Raw genomic sequence first — 19,654 nt, forward strand, 5'->3', positions numbered from 1 at the left:
AAGCGGGAGTCCCAGGGACGTGGATATTTTACAAGGCATCTTAAAAGTGCAGCAGTGTGGAAGTGACCAGAGTGTGTATGTGTGTGTGAGAGAGAGTGTGTCAGGTAGGGGTTGGGATGGATGGATGGATGGATGGACAGGGTGGTCGTACCTCGTGCGATCCTCAGCACTCTCATGATGCGGATGATGGTGGGGTTGATCGGTAGAGAAGCCTCCTCAATCTTCTCCAGAGTGATGCCCATGATGGACAGCAGCACTATGACCAGATCCAGCTGGTTCCACCTACACACACAAACACACACACTCATCAATCCCTAACACTGACTTAGACATCCTTCTGTCCAATGGCTGCAAAATCTGATCCAAGCAACTTGTCAAAATCTTTGTCTTTAATATAGTGATGTGAACTTGAGTAACTTCACCTGGATTTGAATTAGAATAGAGTTACAATTCAATTTTGACTTCAAAATAAATAACTTCACTTGGTCTAAAAGTACTCATAACCCCACACTTTTCAGAAACCAGAGCCAAACCAGTTAATTTCATTATTGCAGACATGTTTTAGCACCTGCCATTCACTGATCCATTCACATATTTAAGTGTGTCAGATTTAGTGACATCTAGAGCTGAGGTGGCAAATGGCACACAACTGAATGCCCATTGCCTCATCCTTCCCTTCCAAGACTGTAGGAGAACCTACAGTGGCTGCTAAAAATGCAAAAGGCCCTTTCTAGACTGTTTGGTTTGTCCGTTCTGGGCTACTGTAGAAACGTGGTGGTGAAACATGGTGGCCTCTGTGGAAGTGGACCTGCTCCCTCTGTAGATTTAAAAGGCCCATTCTAACGTAACGAAATCACAACTGTACTTCAGTTTCAGGTGATCATACACTTATGAAAACATAATTATAAATATAAACTAACCCTGTACTTTCATGTTACCGACTTGCTGTTTAGAGGAGCTCATTAACTAAAGATTGTTGGGAGTTAGATATGAAGATCGATACCACAGATAATAGAGGTTAGCTTAGCATAATGACTGGAAACAGGGCAAAACAGCTAGCCTCGCTCTGTTCAAAGGTAACTGAATCCTTTTTAACGTAATCCATACAAAAACCGAAGTATAACAACAAAACTGTCTGTTTCTTGGCCAGGCGCCATGACTTGATGGATTGGAATTCTGGTTGCCTGGCACCCTACAGTTGCGAGATATAAAGCAACAAGATATAATGTGATATACTGTTGCTATAATTACATATGGAAATAAATATTATGTGATATAATAAGGGGCTTTAGAGGTGCTGGTATTTGGTGGATTTTGATACCTTCAAACAGAGCCAGTATAGCTGGCAGCAGTTTTTATATTTTGGTAGACAGGTGAGAGTGGTACCAATCTTTTCATCTAACTTTCAGACAGCTTATAAATATTTCCCCAAACTGTTTCTTTAAGAATACTAATGAGTAAATTTAACATTTTCAGACTTTTGTCAGGGATATTACAATGAAATCTGTTTTTCACTAAGGCTGGATTCACATTGGATCTGGCGGTGTGGTGAAAACGCAGGTTTTCCCATTCATTTTAATGAATGTAGTCCGTTTTGGCTGCAGCAGTACGGGCTGCAGGGGGTTCCCCAAAAAAACGCAGCAGACTGTGGCGAAAAAGTTGAATCCGACTCAACTTTTGGAGAAAGTCATGTGATGTGATTGGCCACCGTCATGTTGCGGTGGCCAATCACATAAGCTGGCGATCAGACTATGACTAAAGCCACAGTGGAGTGTAACATAATGTGTTGTGTTTATTCACTGAGTTTGGCATTGTGCACCAGTTTAAAACACATTCTTGGATGCTGACGATCACTGTAGCACTGGCATGCTTAATCTACTGTGGCAGAGGCATGACCAGAGATCATAAGTAGAGTAGAACATGAGTAGAATGGGTCAGTAGCAGGACATGTTATTTAGCATGGATACATACTACAGAGGGAACACAACAGACTGCGTAGCATTAAGTTTTACTTTCATTTCGGTTCAGTCTTGTCCCCCAGTTTAAAACACAGCAATGATCTGCTTCATCCTGGTTGTTTACTGTTATTTTGAATCTGTCGATGAGGACAAATGATCACTAGTAAGACCAGCTTGCCAGTTGCATAACAACATAGCAGCTTCGATTTTCGGCAAACTGATCAGCCTGAGTCCCCAACACGCCTCACACACGGACCATGGAGTGACACTCCCACACCACCGCACCAACCTGTGGCTTTTCACCGCATCCAATGTGATCAGGTTTCTTTACCGTCCTGTTGATTTGAAATGATCTGATCTGTTTTGTCACTGCACATGCATGATCATTCATAGCAACAAACATAAGCTGTGTGCTAGAGTGTTTTTACAACCTATTTAATACTCAAAAGATTTTGTGTGAAGTATCACTTTAATTATATGGAGATTACAGGATAAAGCCAAACCTCTAGATTTTACTAGAGTTTTTATTAGTTTTTAAACAATAAAATAATCTCATAAACTTTAAATTTAGACAAGGAAGATTTTCTGGATGCATCAGAGTGTGCAGAAAGTTTAAGTGTTATGAGGCAGCAAAAGTATCATTTCATTTTAGTGTATCATAAAGATAGATTTGATCCAATCAGGAATCAGCAGGCTACTTTCTCTCACAGATACTGGGACTGACTTCAGATCAAAGTGTTGGGACCAAATCTGATTTTCCAGCCCCTGTGCAATAAATGTGCACTGAACACACTGTTTGGAAGAGAATGAGAGTGTAAAATTTGAGTGAAGACAGCGGTGGGTGGTCGTACAAATCAGGTTTGACATTTCCATTGTTTCTTCTCCACAAGCAGGCTTTTCTCTTTCTTAGAGTCCACGAGACATATCTGTTCATCTTTCAGATACTCATTTAGATCAACACAAGAAAATCAACTTAAAATTAAATGGAGTGCAACATTATCCCTCGGGCTAAACGGTGTTTTTATCTGTTTGTGTGTACCTGTGTGCAGCATGTGTGCAGTGAGGTACTATCAAAAGGGACTGCTGCCAAATCCAAAAAGGATAATGGTCTACTCTGGCAAAGAGAATGGACATCATGGAGCCCTTGGTGGTCAGCTTGAGTCCAATAACATGATGCCTCCACTGAGGTGTGTGTGTGTGTTTGTGTGTATATTCATGTACTGTATGTGTGATGTCAACATTTGTGCTGTTGTGATTGTGTTTGTGCATTATTGTGCGGTTTTCAGGGGGACGCCAGGGATTTCAAAGCTATGAAATCATCTAAGGCAGCATGTTTTATGGGTGTTTAACGAGGCCGTTTGTATTCATGCAGGCCTCAGTGAGAACCATCCACCAAAGCACCTAAGAAAAAGCTCATTTAAGCTCTGCGAATGCTGCCTCAGATTTTCCACATGACTCATGGGTTAAAGAAAGGTACCTTTACCCACTAATCTATTACAATATCACATCCACTAAAATGTCAAAACCCTAAACTGGGAGGTAAATGTTTATTCAGGATTACTGTCTGATTTGCGTCCAAGGTGTTTGGAAAAGGTTACATAACATTGGGAAGCACGGCAGTTACTCAAATACTGACTTGTCCTTGAAGAAGCGCCGGAAGCCGAAGGCCACCAGCTTGAAGACGGACTCCAGAACAAAGATGAGGGTGAAGATGTAATTACAGATCTTCAATGCCTCAGTCAACTCCTGAAGATGTCAGAGAGATACATGTTATAGATTAATAAACTGCACAGGTATCCATCTTAACAAGGCAGTAAAGCTATCATTACAGTTTCTGTTATCTTAGATGAGTGAGTTGTGGCTTTCATTGACATACATTTAATGAAATGTGCTGAAACTGCGTCCAAAACCTATGAAATGATTTCACCCTATTGCTGTTTTTTCCTTGTTAAAGACAAATAATCTTTCAGCTTCACCCCACTTAATGACTTGCTGTGGTGGATATTTTTGGTGAGTAAATATACAAGTTTCCTGAATTTACAGTCTTCGCATGAAATACCAAAAGGTCCATATTGTAAACTCTGTCCTCCTCTCCGGAATTAGACATTCCATTAATAGATCACTCACATGGCCCTCCGCTCCTCCCTCCCTCATTCTCTACGAAAAGGCCATTAGAATCAAAGTGTCCATTTTTGCCTCTGGGAGAACTCAGCGCCCATCTGCATGTAAAAACTGACCTTTAGCGGCGAAACGAGGAGAGAATTGGTGGGCTACAGGGAAAATTCTAACTGGAGACAATTCATCGATTCAAAACTAGTTCCAGTTTGTGATACATTACTACCTCTAACTCTACCCCATTCCCATCTAGCATGCCTTACCACTATCTACTCTTCTCAATATTTGTTCTGCAGACCCTTTTCTCTTTTTTACTCCATCTCTGTGTTTCTTTTACTGTTGTGGAATCTTACTAAAGGCAATCTGTCCCTACACCTCTGTCAGTCATTTTTGTTTTTCCTCCACCACAGGGTTGTGATCTAGCAGGTGGCCAACAATATGTTAAAGTGATATTTCTAAAATGAGTGGGAGGCAAATCCCAGCTGGAGCCCCTTAGGTTATGGATTTGTATTACCTTTAGGTGAAATTTGCTGTACTCTGTGTTAACTTAAATGTTTACAGTTTGAAGCATTATCATAAACTCTTGTAGTATGTCATACTCTTTTTTATTACCTCTATTACTCTCATACTTTGTTATTTGACCTCCCTGTAGGTCATCGTTACCTTTCTTAGCAGGCTTTTACAATTCTTATTTTACTTTCATTCTTTTTTCTAATGACCTGATCCCTTTATCACGCTTGTTTAAAGAACTAGTAAATGTGTTTTAAAGGTGATTTTTCTTTTTTTTTTATATCAATGGTAATTTATTATCATTAGCACAGCTTGTAAACCTGGCACTCTGAAACCATAAACCTGGTGTTCCAGGAAGATTAACACTTATATTTCACCCCCAGCCACGAGAAAAAATGTTGGTATTTTAAACTTCTGCAAACCATGGCTATGTTAAATTTGTAAACGTCATACCCACCATATTAACACTTCTATAATATTTGTCATATGACGTTCACATTACATGTGCGTATGAGCTGACTTTCATGTTAGGAGGGAGCAGGACGAAATAACGTAACAGCTAGCAAAGAAACCTGCCTGACATTTCAACATTTGTACGCATTGAACTACTGTATATTTTAAACCACACGTTTCCCAGCTGTTTTTGAGGCTAAAAAAACAACTGTAACTGTAATTTAACTGTGTTCATGGCAACAGAAACACGTTTGTACTTAAACCTAAAAAGACCAGGAGAACAACATAAACTTGAAAATCAAGAAAATCAAAACGCAAAGTTGCAAGACAAAGAAATAAAACATATGTGGTTTGCAGAAATGAACATTGTCAACATTTATTCTGGCGATTGGGTTATATTCCAATGACATTCAACCTTAAGGACCAATGTAGATACTGATTTATTTTTCAGAACACAGCCTTTAGTAGCCATAATTTAGTATCTTCTCCTATACTGTATTTGTGGAAGAGTGAAAATGCCTTTGGAACATTTACAAACAGACAACAGGTCACTTACTGTACTGTAACACAGTATAAAATCACCTGTGTCATTTTTAGTCAGTGTAAGACTGACTCTTCATGCAAATAAAGTGCACCGTATCCGTCTTACCAAGTGTGAGATATGTGATTTCAACGAGTGACCAATACAACAAACTCTAGGAATCATTTTCAATTATTACTCAAGCCCAGGTATTAACATTTGAAGCACAGAGCCCATCATAACCCCACCTTCCTCCCCCCATATCTGACCTCAGGCTGCTGGTAGTGCTCCATGGACATGGCGATGACGTTGAGCCCTATGACTATGGTGATGAACAGGTCCAGGTAGTGGCTGGTGCACATCTTGTGGATGAGCAGGCGGGTGGGGGAGTAATCGGAGTAGTAAGGCTTACTCTGAGCTTCTGTTGGAAGTGGGAGGTAGTTGGGGGTGGGGTGCAAGGAGCGGGGTAATGAGGAGGAGGAGAAGGAGGGGGAGTTCAAAAAGTGAGATAGGAGGTAACATAGTGGGACACTTTACAGTAGACCTGCTGTGTTGAGGACTGGCACCACCAAAGCTGCTTTAAAAAGAGTTGTTATAGTGAAACACCCTCCTTTACACTTAAATGTGTTAAAGTCACTCAAGATAGATATGTAGAGAGAAATGTGAAGAGATTTGAAAAAGGGAGGGCAGATCAGATGATGGACAGAGAGAAAGAGGGACTCTGGCCAAGGCCTCCTGTGGTCTGCAGTCGTGACTAATCAAATCAAATCACCTCTCCTCTGATCAACAATTATAGAAAATGAGCTTTGAGCGAGTGGGATAGGAGATAAACAGCAGAAAGATTCAATGTGAAGTCTGATGTTGGGAAATCTCAGTCTGGAGATCTGGCCATCTCTCCCTCTGTCTCTCTGATCATCACGTGACTCATCCTCCCCTTTATCCTTTCACTTCCCTCCACTCAGGAATAACGCAGGAGAAAACTTTTCCATACTCATCCATCACTTTGTTCCACACCTCTTTCCTCCATCCAGAGAGGATGGATGGATCGGCTGGGAGTTAGGATGAGGAAGAGAGAGGAAGCTCACCCCATCTATCACCTTATCACTCCATCAGTGAAGGAGAGGCTCTAGGTCACACGGGAAAGGGAATGACGCACACACACGACACACACTCAAAAGTCCTTTGGGTGTTGGGAGCACTCCCTCTCTGCCCAATTAGCCCAGGTGTGCTGCTGTGGTTGCAGCTGTGCTTGGCTGGAACAATTCCCACAAGTGTGTATACGTGTATGTGTGCAATTCATGGTGTGCGCCTAGTGTTTTCCCTATCCTATCAGAGAAACAGGAGAGCTGAGTAAGCAGAGTTTGTTAACACACTACCCACCTATCCCTGATGTTAAACATGTACAGTATATCTGCATATTTTGGGACTGAAATTCATAAAGATAAACCTTTCCAGGTACACACTTACTATGAATGGAGAGCTCAGAATAATCTCAAAGTATCAAAGTAAATTTTGCATAATGTACATTTTATTTTTCTTCACAATTTACTTTAAATTCCTCCAACTTAGCTGCTCTTTCCATCGGTATTAAGCTACTATCAATGAAAATGATGACCCAGGAGCTGCTATGAGGCTTTTAATGTGAAATCTCATTGCAGGAAGTGTTAAGTTCCTTGAAAGCAAAAGTCGAAAAACAAATGAAGGGCAAAGCTGAAGTTGAATTTAATTTGACCACTGATTTTACACTTGAAGTCCAGTTCACTCATTATGAAGGGTATACTTGGGGTGTGGAATTTGAAGTGGCCGTTCAGCAGACACTGAAGCTGTATATAAAAAAATGCTTACTAGTTGCATTATGGGAAATGTGGGATTGAATCCTTTTTGGGACGTAACCCTTGCTGGGGACTAGAAGTTAGGGTTTTTGCCTTTGCTGTTCATTTTTGACGATTCCTTTTTTTCAGTTGGTTTGGCACAATTCACTGGAGTACTCCGTAGTAAAAGAGAATTAAAAAGAATCTAAGAGAGGCAGACTATTTACTAACACATGACTTGTGGCCAGTGATGGAATGTAACAAAAAATATTTACTTAATATACTTATGTACAATTTTGAGGTACTTGCCCTTTACTTGAGTATTTCCATTTTCTGCTACTGAATAGTTCAACTCCACTACATTTTGGAGGCAAATATTGTACTTTTTACTCCACTACATTTATCTAATAATTTAGTTTCTAGTTATTTTGCTGACTACATACTGCACCAGAACCACAGTAGTTCATTTTTAATTAATTCATTTTGTTGCCAATCGTATTTGAAAAAACAAAACAAAAACTGATTCTGACAATATTCATTGGCCCATAGAATACAGTATACATACATGTAAATTCATGTATATTATTCTTTTTCCTTTGCTTTTGACACTTATATCTATATAATATATCAGATACTCTAAGACTTCTATTCAGTTGGTTTTTGAATGGGTGCCTTTCACTTTTACCAAAGTAATATTTTTATATATAAACTTTACTTTTCCCCAAGTCTGACAATGGGCACTTTTTGTACTTATGGCATTAGTGGTTGGGAAATTTACATTATCCTGACTTTATCAAGGTAAACATGGAAAAACTCTCGAGTTGGCATAACAGAAAACATTAAATTAAAAATGTATTACAAAATGTTTTGAGACAGATGAATATTAAGAATAAAGGAAATAATGTCTCTGACTACAACGCTGCAAGTTGGACAGTTGTTGAGGTTTGGCAGTGGTCTGTACTCTGATGAGTGCATAATTATTATTATTCTATATTTGTGGTCAGGTTCATCTTTGCTGAGGGCTAATTCTGCACCTGCTGGTAGTTATTGATAATGACAACAGGGGAGATGAACCTGAATACTGCTGGTATACTGGCTGAACCACAGGGCAGCCAGAGTTGGAGTTTGACTTCCCTGAACTCCTACAGAGATGTGCGTGCCAGAAAGTGAAAATAATGTGGCTTCTGGTGAGCTTGGTCCAGCTCTTCAAATAAATGCACTAAAGCAGGATGACATACTCAGTCACCTGCTTTGCTTTTCATCACCGCAGGTCCCGGAGTTGTCTCTGCAGCATCTTGTCGGCTGATCTTTATAAATGAGGCTATACTTTTGGACGTTTTACCATATGGCCCACCAAGCAGACAGTGATGAAGCAGGTTTGAAGCATCTTCGGTAAGTCTGGGCACATGTCATTGAATTGGGGTAGTTAGATATTGCCCTTGTGGGATGCAACAGCTTCAGTCATTGAGAGTTCCTATTTACAAGGTCCTCAATCATCTTTGGTTGAGCAAACATTATTTCTACTGTGTTCCACTTACTGTCTGCAGGTGCATGGCGAGCCAAGGTAGACAGACACACTCACACACAACAGTAGTCCCCAAAAACACTGTTGTTTTATGCACTTTTTTCTCTTCCTAACATGGCTTATCTGCTCTCCAATTTACATTCCCATTGAGTAATATACGGGCCCAAGAGCTAAATATAGTATGGGGTAGCTGAAGCGAGTTTGCTAGATTGGTTCACTTTCTCCCTAAAAAAGTAATGTGAAGAAGTAAGTAAGCATTGCCCTTATTATTATGGATGGGGCAAAGAGTGCAAGACCAAACCAGAGACGGGGGATAAGGGAGAAGAAATAGATGGAAAGAGAGAGAGAGAAACCTCAGTTGGCTAAAGCTCAACTTGTCTCTGGAGGAGAGGGGAGGGAATCAAGTGAGGGAAGAAAAGGTGAAAGTTTAGGAAGCTAAATTACACTTGCTGCCCCAACTCTCCTGCTCTCACTTCCACTACTCTTTTCTCCTCCACAGAGAAAGAGTGCTGCCCATATTAATTAGGAATGGAGTTAATGTTGCTTTTTTGTGTAAGGTACTGCAGCAACAGAATTATATTCGGCGCAGTAAGGAAAACCTTTTTTCCCGTCCTTCACTGATGTGACAGCCTCCTCTCAGCTCTCATCAATTTGAAAGGGAATGAGGATGGGTACAGAGGCACAGAGGGGTCACGGGAGGTCACAATGCCTGCCCTCTGCATCTCCATCCTCATGTTTGACACCATTTCTGTTTACATTGAACAGACCATCGAGGACAATCATCTAATGGGGTCTTAGATCTCATCATGTTTGATAAATAACTGAGAATTTCAACAATCAATTTTATGTTTGTTGCCCAAATGGAAGACATTTTGTTATGTTATATCATGTTGCTCGACAAAACAAATCTTACAATAATTTCCACTTAATCTTCTGACACTTTTATGACCAATGTCCACTGGCTCCATGGCCTCGCTCGCTGCAATGTCTACATGCTGGGTCTAATTTTGCATCTCTAATATCTCTCATATAAAGAGGGACTGCAGGCTTTTTTCTTCTACCTATGGACACATGCATCTAGGATAATGCAAACTTACAAATTGACTACCATCTTTAAACTATGACATTCACTTGTATAAAGACACCAATATTTATGGCAATTGGCTTCAAATCAGTATTTAATGATGTACTTAATTTGTTATTGAGTTTGTCTTAACAGTGCGGCCTATGCAGCAAAATAAGCTTTTTCTGTAAACAAGTTTGAGAAAGAAGGAAAAAGAGAAATCCCATATAAATGTTATATATCATCACCTTCCTAAAATAATGGCCTAAGTCATTTTTGACAAAAATGATTTTTTTGCCCAAGTCAGCTCTTCATGATGCTGCCACCTTTGGTAAAATCACCTACATCCTCAGTTGAACAGATCATGTGATCCTACCCCTGTAGTATAACAGCCTATGTCAAAGGCCCTTTTATTTTGCCCAAGTCACAAGACAGTGACTAAGGCAATTTTAGCTTTAGCTTTTCAAGACATATCTTTACCCCAAGGGACTATGTAAATAGTCATCTATTGTCATAACCTTTTTTGTGTGAAATGATTAATAAATATCATATACTCTGCATTTGGTTCAGTTTTTTGAGAAACTTGAAAAAATGACTTAGGCCATTATTTTAGGAAGATGACGATATCTTTCTCTTCTTCCTTGTTTGAGTTTGCAAACAAGAATATTGCCACACCATCCTCCCAAAAAACAGCTGAATGGGTCATCTATGCAAGCAACTTTTAACAACCCATATTTACCTTTTTTGCTAGGCAGCAACCTCTAGTGGCCACAATAATTATGACGAGAGCAAAGGAGGAAGTCAGATGAAAAAAGTGACAAGGTCGACCAAAAAGGAGGCCAGGATGGATGGGTCGAACACAGGACTTTCAGCCAGGTGACTGCTATTCATAGTCTGTGTGAAACCATTAGTCAACTTCGACTAGTTTTAATTTACAGACTCAGGTGAACTGAAACGTACTTAGCTTATGTCACATACGTAACACAACCTAATTAACGTAACTAACTGAACTTAACTAACGTACTTTCTACATACTTAACTACCATTTTTTCCGAAACCTAACTAAACAAATATGCAACGCTAACCACTTATATTCTCATATATGTCATTTTGGGAGTCATTAGCAAATGACCTATTCTGTCGTTTAGGTATTATACAGCCAGGATTGGGAAGGACGCAGCCTGGATTTATCTCTGTCCTGTCCTCCCCTGCTCTCCGTGATTACCATAACTGTCTTTTAATACCGCCATATTCACAATATAGTCGTTTTCCATTCATGTATTACCTGTTTATGTTGGTGGACAGTTTAAAGAGTATGACATAGACGATTTAATTGCGGCTCATAAATATTACAGGCAGTCATTTCCAAGCTGCTGCACTGCGGTGCTGATAAAATCATTATTTATATCATTATTATAAAATCACTGACATTTAAAATGAGTGATCACAGTTGGGGACAAAAGGTCGTCTTCTTAATGCCACACAGCACCCAGCCCTCAATGGTTAGGTCCACTGTTGTTTGGCAATAGCTCCAAAACAAATAAATTAGTGAGGAGGGAGGACCCAAACTTTAAGAAAAATATGCGTTTTACTGGTGTAGGATACTTCATATGCAACATTAAAGCATGGGGCAGTCCAGTAATTAAACCAGTTATAGCCACAAAGCATTTGTTAACAGACCTAAATGAGCTGCAAGTGTATTGTAAACAAAAACAAAAAAATTCTGACTAGACAATTCTAAACTATATTAGAAATGTGGCTACTGAAGAACAGACGCTTCTGAAACGTAACTGAGCCACAGCGCAAGCAGAATGCAAAGCAGCTGGATCCTGTGGACATTGGGTTTTAGGTTTACTGAGTGACTTCACTGACTTTAAAGAGAACTAAAACCCCAGTTGAAAATCTGCCTGAGGTCTGCCAAACAAGAAGAAGGAAAAACATTGTCAGAAAAAAACAAAAGACGTAAATAATTCCCTGTCCAAAAACAACCCCAAACCTTATTCCTCCTTTTGCCTTCCAGTGCAGTCACCTTCCCCTTTGTGGACTCTACACTCACCTTCGGGGGTGAGGATGTGAAGGGCTGAGGACTGGGCCTGGGAGTTGCTTTTGGACGCGGCCACGCTCAAAAACATAATCCATACATTTCCGAGGCGGTCTTTGTTGGGAAATACAGACACAGTAAGGGTCCTTAGTTGTGGGACCAGCAGCACAGCACAGCACTATGGCTATGCTGTGGCTGTGTGGGTTGGATTGGATATGTAGAGAATGGGTCTGAAACACGGTGGACCTGCTGCTGTCCAGAATGTGGTGATCATGTGCGGGTGTCTACTGTAGATTGTGAAGTGAAAAGGATGTTGTGCCAGCTACTCCGATGAAAAGGAGGCCTGACCATGACTCTTGAAGCAACACGAGACACTGCTATGACTTTGATTCATTAGTGCAATGGTTTCTGCTTTGCTGGATCTCTTTTCGATGTGTCTGAAGGCTTTATGGGTTTGGTACGTCTATCAGAGATTTACAAATGACTGGAATATTGGGGTGAGAAATGTGGATTGCTATGGGTGAGGGTAACAGAGGAGATGTAGGGACTAGAAAAGACTTAAAGTTTGGATCCGGCATGATGAAAAGAATGGCTGTGAAAGGAAGAGTAGGGCACGGGTTGTAAAAGCAGCAACAGTGCACTTTAAAGGTAAAGGGTCTGTATGGAAATGATTGAAATGTCAGTGAGAAACACTTATTTTTCACATTTTCGAGGCAGTAGTTTGGTTGCATGCGGCTGCTGCTTTTATGCCCCTGTCCTTCATGGTGAATGGCTCAGTAGTAAACCTTGAGACTCAGTGTCTGCCAGGAAAAATGTGTCAGCCTTCAATGTCATGGACTGGATGTCCAATTTTGAAATCCAGCAAACACTGAGTCTTAAAAACAAAAAACAAACAAACAGTTACAGTAAAACAATCAAACAAAGATTTAAGTGAAATTCCCGGATGCTCTGCTGCCTTGCTTAAACATCAAACAGAGAGAAAGAGGCACAGGGAGAAAACAGACATAAACCATACAAAAAGAGAGATGAATTAAAAGTGGGGAGTAACAGAGAGGAGAAGAAAAGAGGCAAAGAAAACATGACATCATTTAAAATGACAGTGCATGATAACACACACACACACACACACACACACACACACACACACACACACACACACTCATCTGCACTCTTTAACACACAAATTGTGCTGGTTCACATGGTGGACTGACACACCTCTTTCTGAGTCATACTTGAGCAGGATGGACCGATTGAAATGGGGGACTGAATGGTGAAGGCAAGCGATTGGACGGCGTGAGTGGAGGGCGGAGTTACAGGAATAACAATAATGACAAGGTGCAGACCGATGGGAAGCTTTTTAACAGTGTAATGACACAGCGTTTTACCCTTTCTCCCTTTGTGGAGTGCATGTTTATACACACAGCCCCTGCTGACAACACACAACAGGAAATAAGAAGCCCTCGACAGATCAATGATTTGGATGTCTTAGCCTCCTATGGTCAAAGGCTTATTAACTTTCAAATTCCCTGTCTTGAATCTAATAGCACATTTTTTTCATGCAATATTTTCAGTTAAAACAATATAAAACCCATTCAGAGTAATGAACCACACATTAAATAAATTCAATAGATCTTGTCTATTTCACTCTGTCAGATATAATCCTTCTAGTCTGGCACTTACCCTGAGAACCGATTTTAAGATTATTGAAACCTGAAAAGATAAGACACAATGACGTTCTCCAGCCTGGTCTGCCAATGGCAAGTAATTTCCTGTGTATCACAACACATTTTTGTCTTTTCTTGTGCCTTTTAACGCTGTCTGAATGTAACTTTTCACGTGTCAATTCTAAGAGCAAATATCAGGCGACATAATAGAAAGAGTCAGAATGTCTGATTCTAGATGTGGACAGGGTAAATGGATGGGTCAAACACAGGACTTTCACCCAGTAGACCAGTGTTTGTGTCTCGTCTGAAGCCAATAGTCAACATTGACTTATTTTAAATCACATTCGTAATGGAACTCACATAACATACGTAACCTACGTATGTAACTTATCCCATGTAACTATCGTACCCAATCCACAATGTTTTCCTAAACCTAACAAGGTCATTTTGGTGCCTAAAACTGACCAAACTATGACCATTGACCTTATAAGTGACATGCCATTTACACGCCATCCCATGATATCATAATGCTGCTTTTTGCCTATTTCGATCAACATGCACTGATTGTCAAACCTTGACAGTGTGAAAGGACAATATTGTTGAATGAATTACTAAATACAGAGGATATCACACCAGCACTTGTACTGAAGGCCTGTTTCTGTATATATCACATATGCATACAGAACTCCCTTATTTCAGGAGAAATACAGGAAAATTCAAAGTTCACCTCATGCTGCTTTCATCACTAAATTGAGCGCAGTAGGGCAGCACTACAGTATCAGCCTGTCTACCACTCTGCTCTGTGCTGTTCTCTTCTTGACATTTATGTACATGAAATATTCAAAGAGAAAGTCTCCAAGATGAAACATTCATAGCATGTGTTGTTGGGGCAGTTTTTCTTTTCACAAATTACAGCTTTTCAGTCATTCTAAGTATTTACTGCATGCTGTTTTCCAGCAGTTGAAGCAATTATTAATGAACACTGTCTTCTGTGGAAACGAATGAGCTTCATTACTCATTCTATTACTTTATTTTCTTTTTTCTTTTCAGGCATATCGGCAATTCTGTTGTCACCTATTGAATACATATCCATCATCAGTCATTCATGCAACAAGTTGAATTGATGAAATAATATATTTAGTATTTCCAGGAGGCAAATTACCTGTATTGGCTTGTTCACTGGATAAAGTAACATTAACTTATGGGGCTCTATCTTATGCCTGGTGCAGTCTCAGACTAATACAGTTGTAATTTTTTAATTCCCAGGCACACCCAGCTCTTAAAGGGAATGGGAGTTGTCACTCTGGTAAAATTAAATTATGTAACGACCAAAACACACCCACGACTAATTAAGAAACCAAATACAACTCCTATGTGCCATGCGCCTTACTTTGCACACTAAATGCACTTCTGCCGTGCACTTTAAAAATAAGGGCCCATGATGTGGCTGATTTTGACATTACTGTTACAATTCAGGACACTGATGTCAGCTGGCGGGCAGGTATGTATCAGGAAACCTTGACACACACCCACTGGCATACCCCCAAGCAGTAGCAGTACACGGCATCCAATTGCTGCCAACACCCCAAAGATTCTGAAAGATTTATCACATTTGTCACTTCACTTAACACTGCTACCTACACCTTGTGGCATCAAACTTTTACACCCACGGGCTGCATCTCTGAGACTTTTCTCCAAGTTGTGTCACCGTCTCTCACTCTTATTCTGTTCCCCTCCTCTCTGAGATTTTTATACACTCCTCTCCCACTCACTTTCTCGCTCGTATTTGCCCTCTCCCTAAAGGACGGGTGTTATTAATTACATCTCTGAAACAGCGGAATAGAAGAAAGAAAGAGGGGCGATGTGAAACTTCCGTTAGATCCATCTCTGTTGGCTGTGACCCAGATACAGTTGGGATTTGCTTGTGTGTATGAGTGTGAGCTAATAGATGAAGAACAGCTATTCATGGAATGTCAAGCTCCTTTGCCTATACCCACACTTATGTTTCAGATGTCTGTATGAGTCTGTGTCTTTGTGTGTGTGTGTTTGGCACTAGGGTAAACGATGTGTGAGGACATGATCCTATTATACTCGTCTTGTCGTTGACTGCTGGCCATGTCCTGACAACAGAGATTAACACTACTACATAGGAAATGACTCTGTTTATCCACCTCAAGGTGATGAGGATTTATGAATATACATGGATAATACAACAGTCACATTGTCCACATCAGCTGCTCACACTATCTGCACAGTTGTAAGCACACTTTTTTGGAAATAAGGAAATCATTAAAGTAGTCCTAAAGTCCTATTTTTTTTTTTTTACTTACTCTTAAACTGACTGTCCCGAGATATAGTGACTTAGATTATGTGGTTGATTATGATTTAGATATATTTTGGTGGAATGCAAAAGGTTCAAAAGGTTAGAGAACTTTGTGAACCTAAAAGTAATCTGACCGGAATGTAAATTAGAGTATTTAGAGTAATTTGTCATAAACAGTCGTCACTGTACATATCTATGATTTGTATTAAGAAATAATATGGGCTCACTAAGAAAATGCATCCAGTAAATGAGTGTTTCAGAGATACATATGAGTCCTTTCTGCAAACTCAGTGTAAATATCGTAAGACAAAACGAGCTTGTTTGAATAAAAAGCACCAGATCAAGCTATGCTCACTGAAGTCAGCCAGATTTATTTAACTGTGCCTCGGCCGCTCATCTGAAAATGTACATCACATTGAAGAAATCTTTTTCCTGCCTTTGCATCTGAATTCCTACGTTTCTTGTTGATCAGCAGATTAGCCTGAAACAAGTCACAGAACTATGCATCGTGTCGCCCTTGAGCTTCAAGAGAGCATGATACAAACGACACAGGTACCTAGTCTTGCAATTATTGCTCCATTGCTGCTAGTGGTCTAAAACTCCACAGAGTGGCTTAAGACAGTTCAAATGTTACAAAGACTACAAAAGCTACAAAGACATTTGTGGTAATTCTGTGGATAAAACTGATATGAGCACCTGTGGTAAAGATCTTAAACTGGCTAGTGTTTGCCTTTGTTTTGGAATCGAATGAAAGAAAGAGGCATCGCATTTTTAAAATATTTTTCGTCTTTAAACACAGCTGTTTGTAGGATGCGTAGCGATGAGGTAATGTATCTATTTGTGGCAGTGTAAGATTAATAACTGTAAAATGACAATGAAACAAAGTAAACCATTTTGGTACAATTCATACAGCTTGATTACATGTAATTCTACAGTTGACACATTTGGTTACTAGGTAATAATTTTGGTGAGCTTAAGCTAAAGTTATCAACATGCGATAGTAGTGCTAGAATACCAATATAATGCCAGTCTTCTTGCTGATAGTCTCGTTTGCATATGTAGGTCATATATAGGCAGCGGTATTACATAGGGACTGTTTCATAATCAGTTACTAACACTAAGTTAAAGGTACTGTGTGTTATTCTTTGCCACTAGTAGTGCTATTGAGCAATATCATTTTAAGACTAGATTCCTGTTTTGTTAGTATCTTGTGCACAAGGTTACACTAACACATGGGCCATTCCATGCACTGTCCTGCAGATGGTTTTACACTATTCTACTGATCGACACCTGGTTGTGGTAACAAGCCATTAAATGTAACAATGTGCTGGCAAAGACCAGAAAGAAACAGAATGTAAAAAATGTAAGTTTCAAATCCATCTAAAAATGTCTCTATAAGAGAGAAAATGCATTAGGCACGCTTGTTAATCCTCATTGATACACACAATGTGTTCTGGTGATAAATAGTGAAAGCAAATATAACTTTGTTTATATAGAAAACCTCCACAGGGCCCCTTGTAAAGTTATGCTTCAATTGCTGTCACTGGCTGTGTGCAGTTAACTTGCTAACACACAGAAGCAATGAGAGGAAAAATTGCAGGGAAGAGCTGTTTGTTGTTAGACTGTGAGTGGGAGGCCAATTTACAGAAAGCTGTAGGAATCACTGCAGGGCCATTATGTACTGCACTTGAAAATTAAGCAGTACACAAGATGTGGTTTGCCTGGTATCACTGGCAAGCATCACTTTCATATGTGAGTTTCAAAAGCAACATGATCCCACCAACAGAGGGGGGAAGAGGTTACAATCAGTGGCCAAAAATAACAAAATCATTCAATTCAAGAGTTACAGTCTTACCAAACTGCAAAAAGCAACAGAAACTAACACATGGGGAGGACCACAGAAAGCCAGTGTCTAAGGGGTATACATTATTCTGTCCATGCACATGTCTTCCCTGATAGGATGACTGTTTGGGGTGAACTGTGATGAGAGTGTTGTTCATGTGGGGGCTGACCTAGACAGAGCTGCCTGGGCTACAGTGTTGATCTGTTCCGCCTGTTTGGGAAGTCGAGGGCCATCTGTCATCATGGCAGAGCCACAATTCTCTAACTGACGTACATGAGGAGCACTAGCATGGCACACACATTCAAACTCATATTCTAAGCTCACAAAGCAGCATCTAACATAACATACTCCCAACAAACTCACAGAAAAGGCTGCAGAACAATGTACTGCAGTTTAGTAAGCTCTCTCCTCTGTTGACAGAATTTTGATATGCTTTTCTCTCTTCTTAGATTTCCTTGTTCTGTCTGCTTGTTTCTAACACCTCCATTATCCTCCCTTCCTATTCATCCTCCCGTGTTTAACATCTCTCGCTGCCCTGGTGTTAAACAGCATGACATAAGTAACTAATAAATACTTCTGTTTTTATATTTAGTTATCATTATTATATGTCCCGTGGCTATGATTCAGCAATGTAGTGAAGTGTGAAACTAAACAACCTTTGCACAACTAAATGTTTTTTACCTTGCACGGTTCAAACACCCTTAAATGAAAGCTAAAAGATGCTGTTTTTATATCAAAATGATTGTTTCATTTCAAATACTCCCATTTGCTGCAGTACAGAGACAGCACCAGCAGTGTATCACTGTTATACTACTCACATACTGCACTGCAGCTATTTTAGTGAAGACCATACAAGGTTGCATCTTTTTCCATGTGAATCATTTGTTGAACCTCGTCTTCTAGAAAGGTTTGCCATTTTGCACCAGCAGTAGGGTCAAAAAGTCAAAGTCATAATACAATCTTTTAAAATGTAATACTATTATTTTTGTCATTAAAAATCATGTAAGCTTAACGGTTTAAGTGAAAAGTTGAATCTTTTAAAAATGTATGTGACATTCAGAATATCTTAGTATTTGGTATGTCACCCTCACACTTTAATGACAGCATACACCCATGCTGGCATGGACTTTACAAATTGTACAAAACCTGACACTGTTCCACAAAGCTTCTTGTGATGTCACAGAATGTTTGGCTTGGAAGTGTTTGGGGTCAAACTTGTAGAGTCCATGCCAGCTGGAGTGCAAAGATTTAAGTTTTCACTTGTTGCAGTTGTTAAGCTTATATTATCATTTGTAATGAAATGAAAAAAAATAGTATTACATTCGAATCAAATACAAAATAGTCTGACCTTAAGGTATGTTTTGGAGGAAATGTAATTCTGCTGCACATTTCATTACTGTATCGAAGCCCAGCCATCGATATCCGTGATTTAATCGGACTGAATCCACCCATAATAATATAATGAAAGCACCACATATCCATAATAGATAAGAACAAATCCTTCATGTCCAGATAAATATATATACCTCATTGATAGAAGGATAAGTCTCCGACAAAGAGCATGCAATTTATGGGACATTGCATTTTTATGTACTATTATAGGTGTTGATGCATTGTGCACTGTGACAGACAGCTGACAAACATCTCTTCTCCATCACAGCCCTGATAGGCAGAGAAACTCAGAAAAATCCTAAACTTACTGTTCAGGAGGCCTACGCATGTTACTATGATAGATTAAAACAAACACAAAGTTGGATAAAGTCAGAAAGTAGTGAAAGATTGTGGTCTGGTTTAGTCCTCAAATTAAAAAAAAAAAAAAAAATCAGCA

General features: G+C 39.7%; 1 protein-coding gene across 1 annotated transcript in view; it reads right to left on the reverse strand.

The window, feature by feature from the left end:
• The window catches only part of cacna1g (calcium channel, voltage-dependent, T type, alpha 1G subunit), a 268,885-nt gene that overhangs the window by 26,280 nt on the left and 222,951 nt on the right, over positions 1 to 19,654 (reverse strand). Inside the window, exons 27-29 of the mRNA XM_073490161.1 lie at positions 5,826 to 5,977; positions 3,595 to 3,704; positions 152 to 282 (exon numbers count right to left, since the gene is read on the reverse strand). Coding sequence (XP_073346262.1) covers positions 152 to 282; positions 3,595 to 3,704; positions 5,826 to 5,977 — 393 coding nt within the window. The remainder of the gene's footprint in view (positions 1 to 151; positions 283 to 3,594; positions 3,705 to 5,825; positions 5,978 to 19,654) is intronic.

This window comes from Pagrus major, chromosome 20, assembly GCF_040436345.1.
Source record: "Pagrus major chromosome 20, Pma_NU_1.0".
Classification (NCBI taxonomy): Eukaryota; Metazoa; Chordata; class Actinopteri; order Spariformes; family Sparidae; genus Pagrus; species Pagrus major.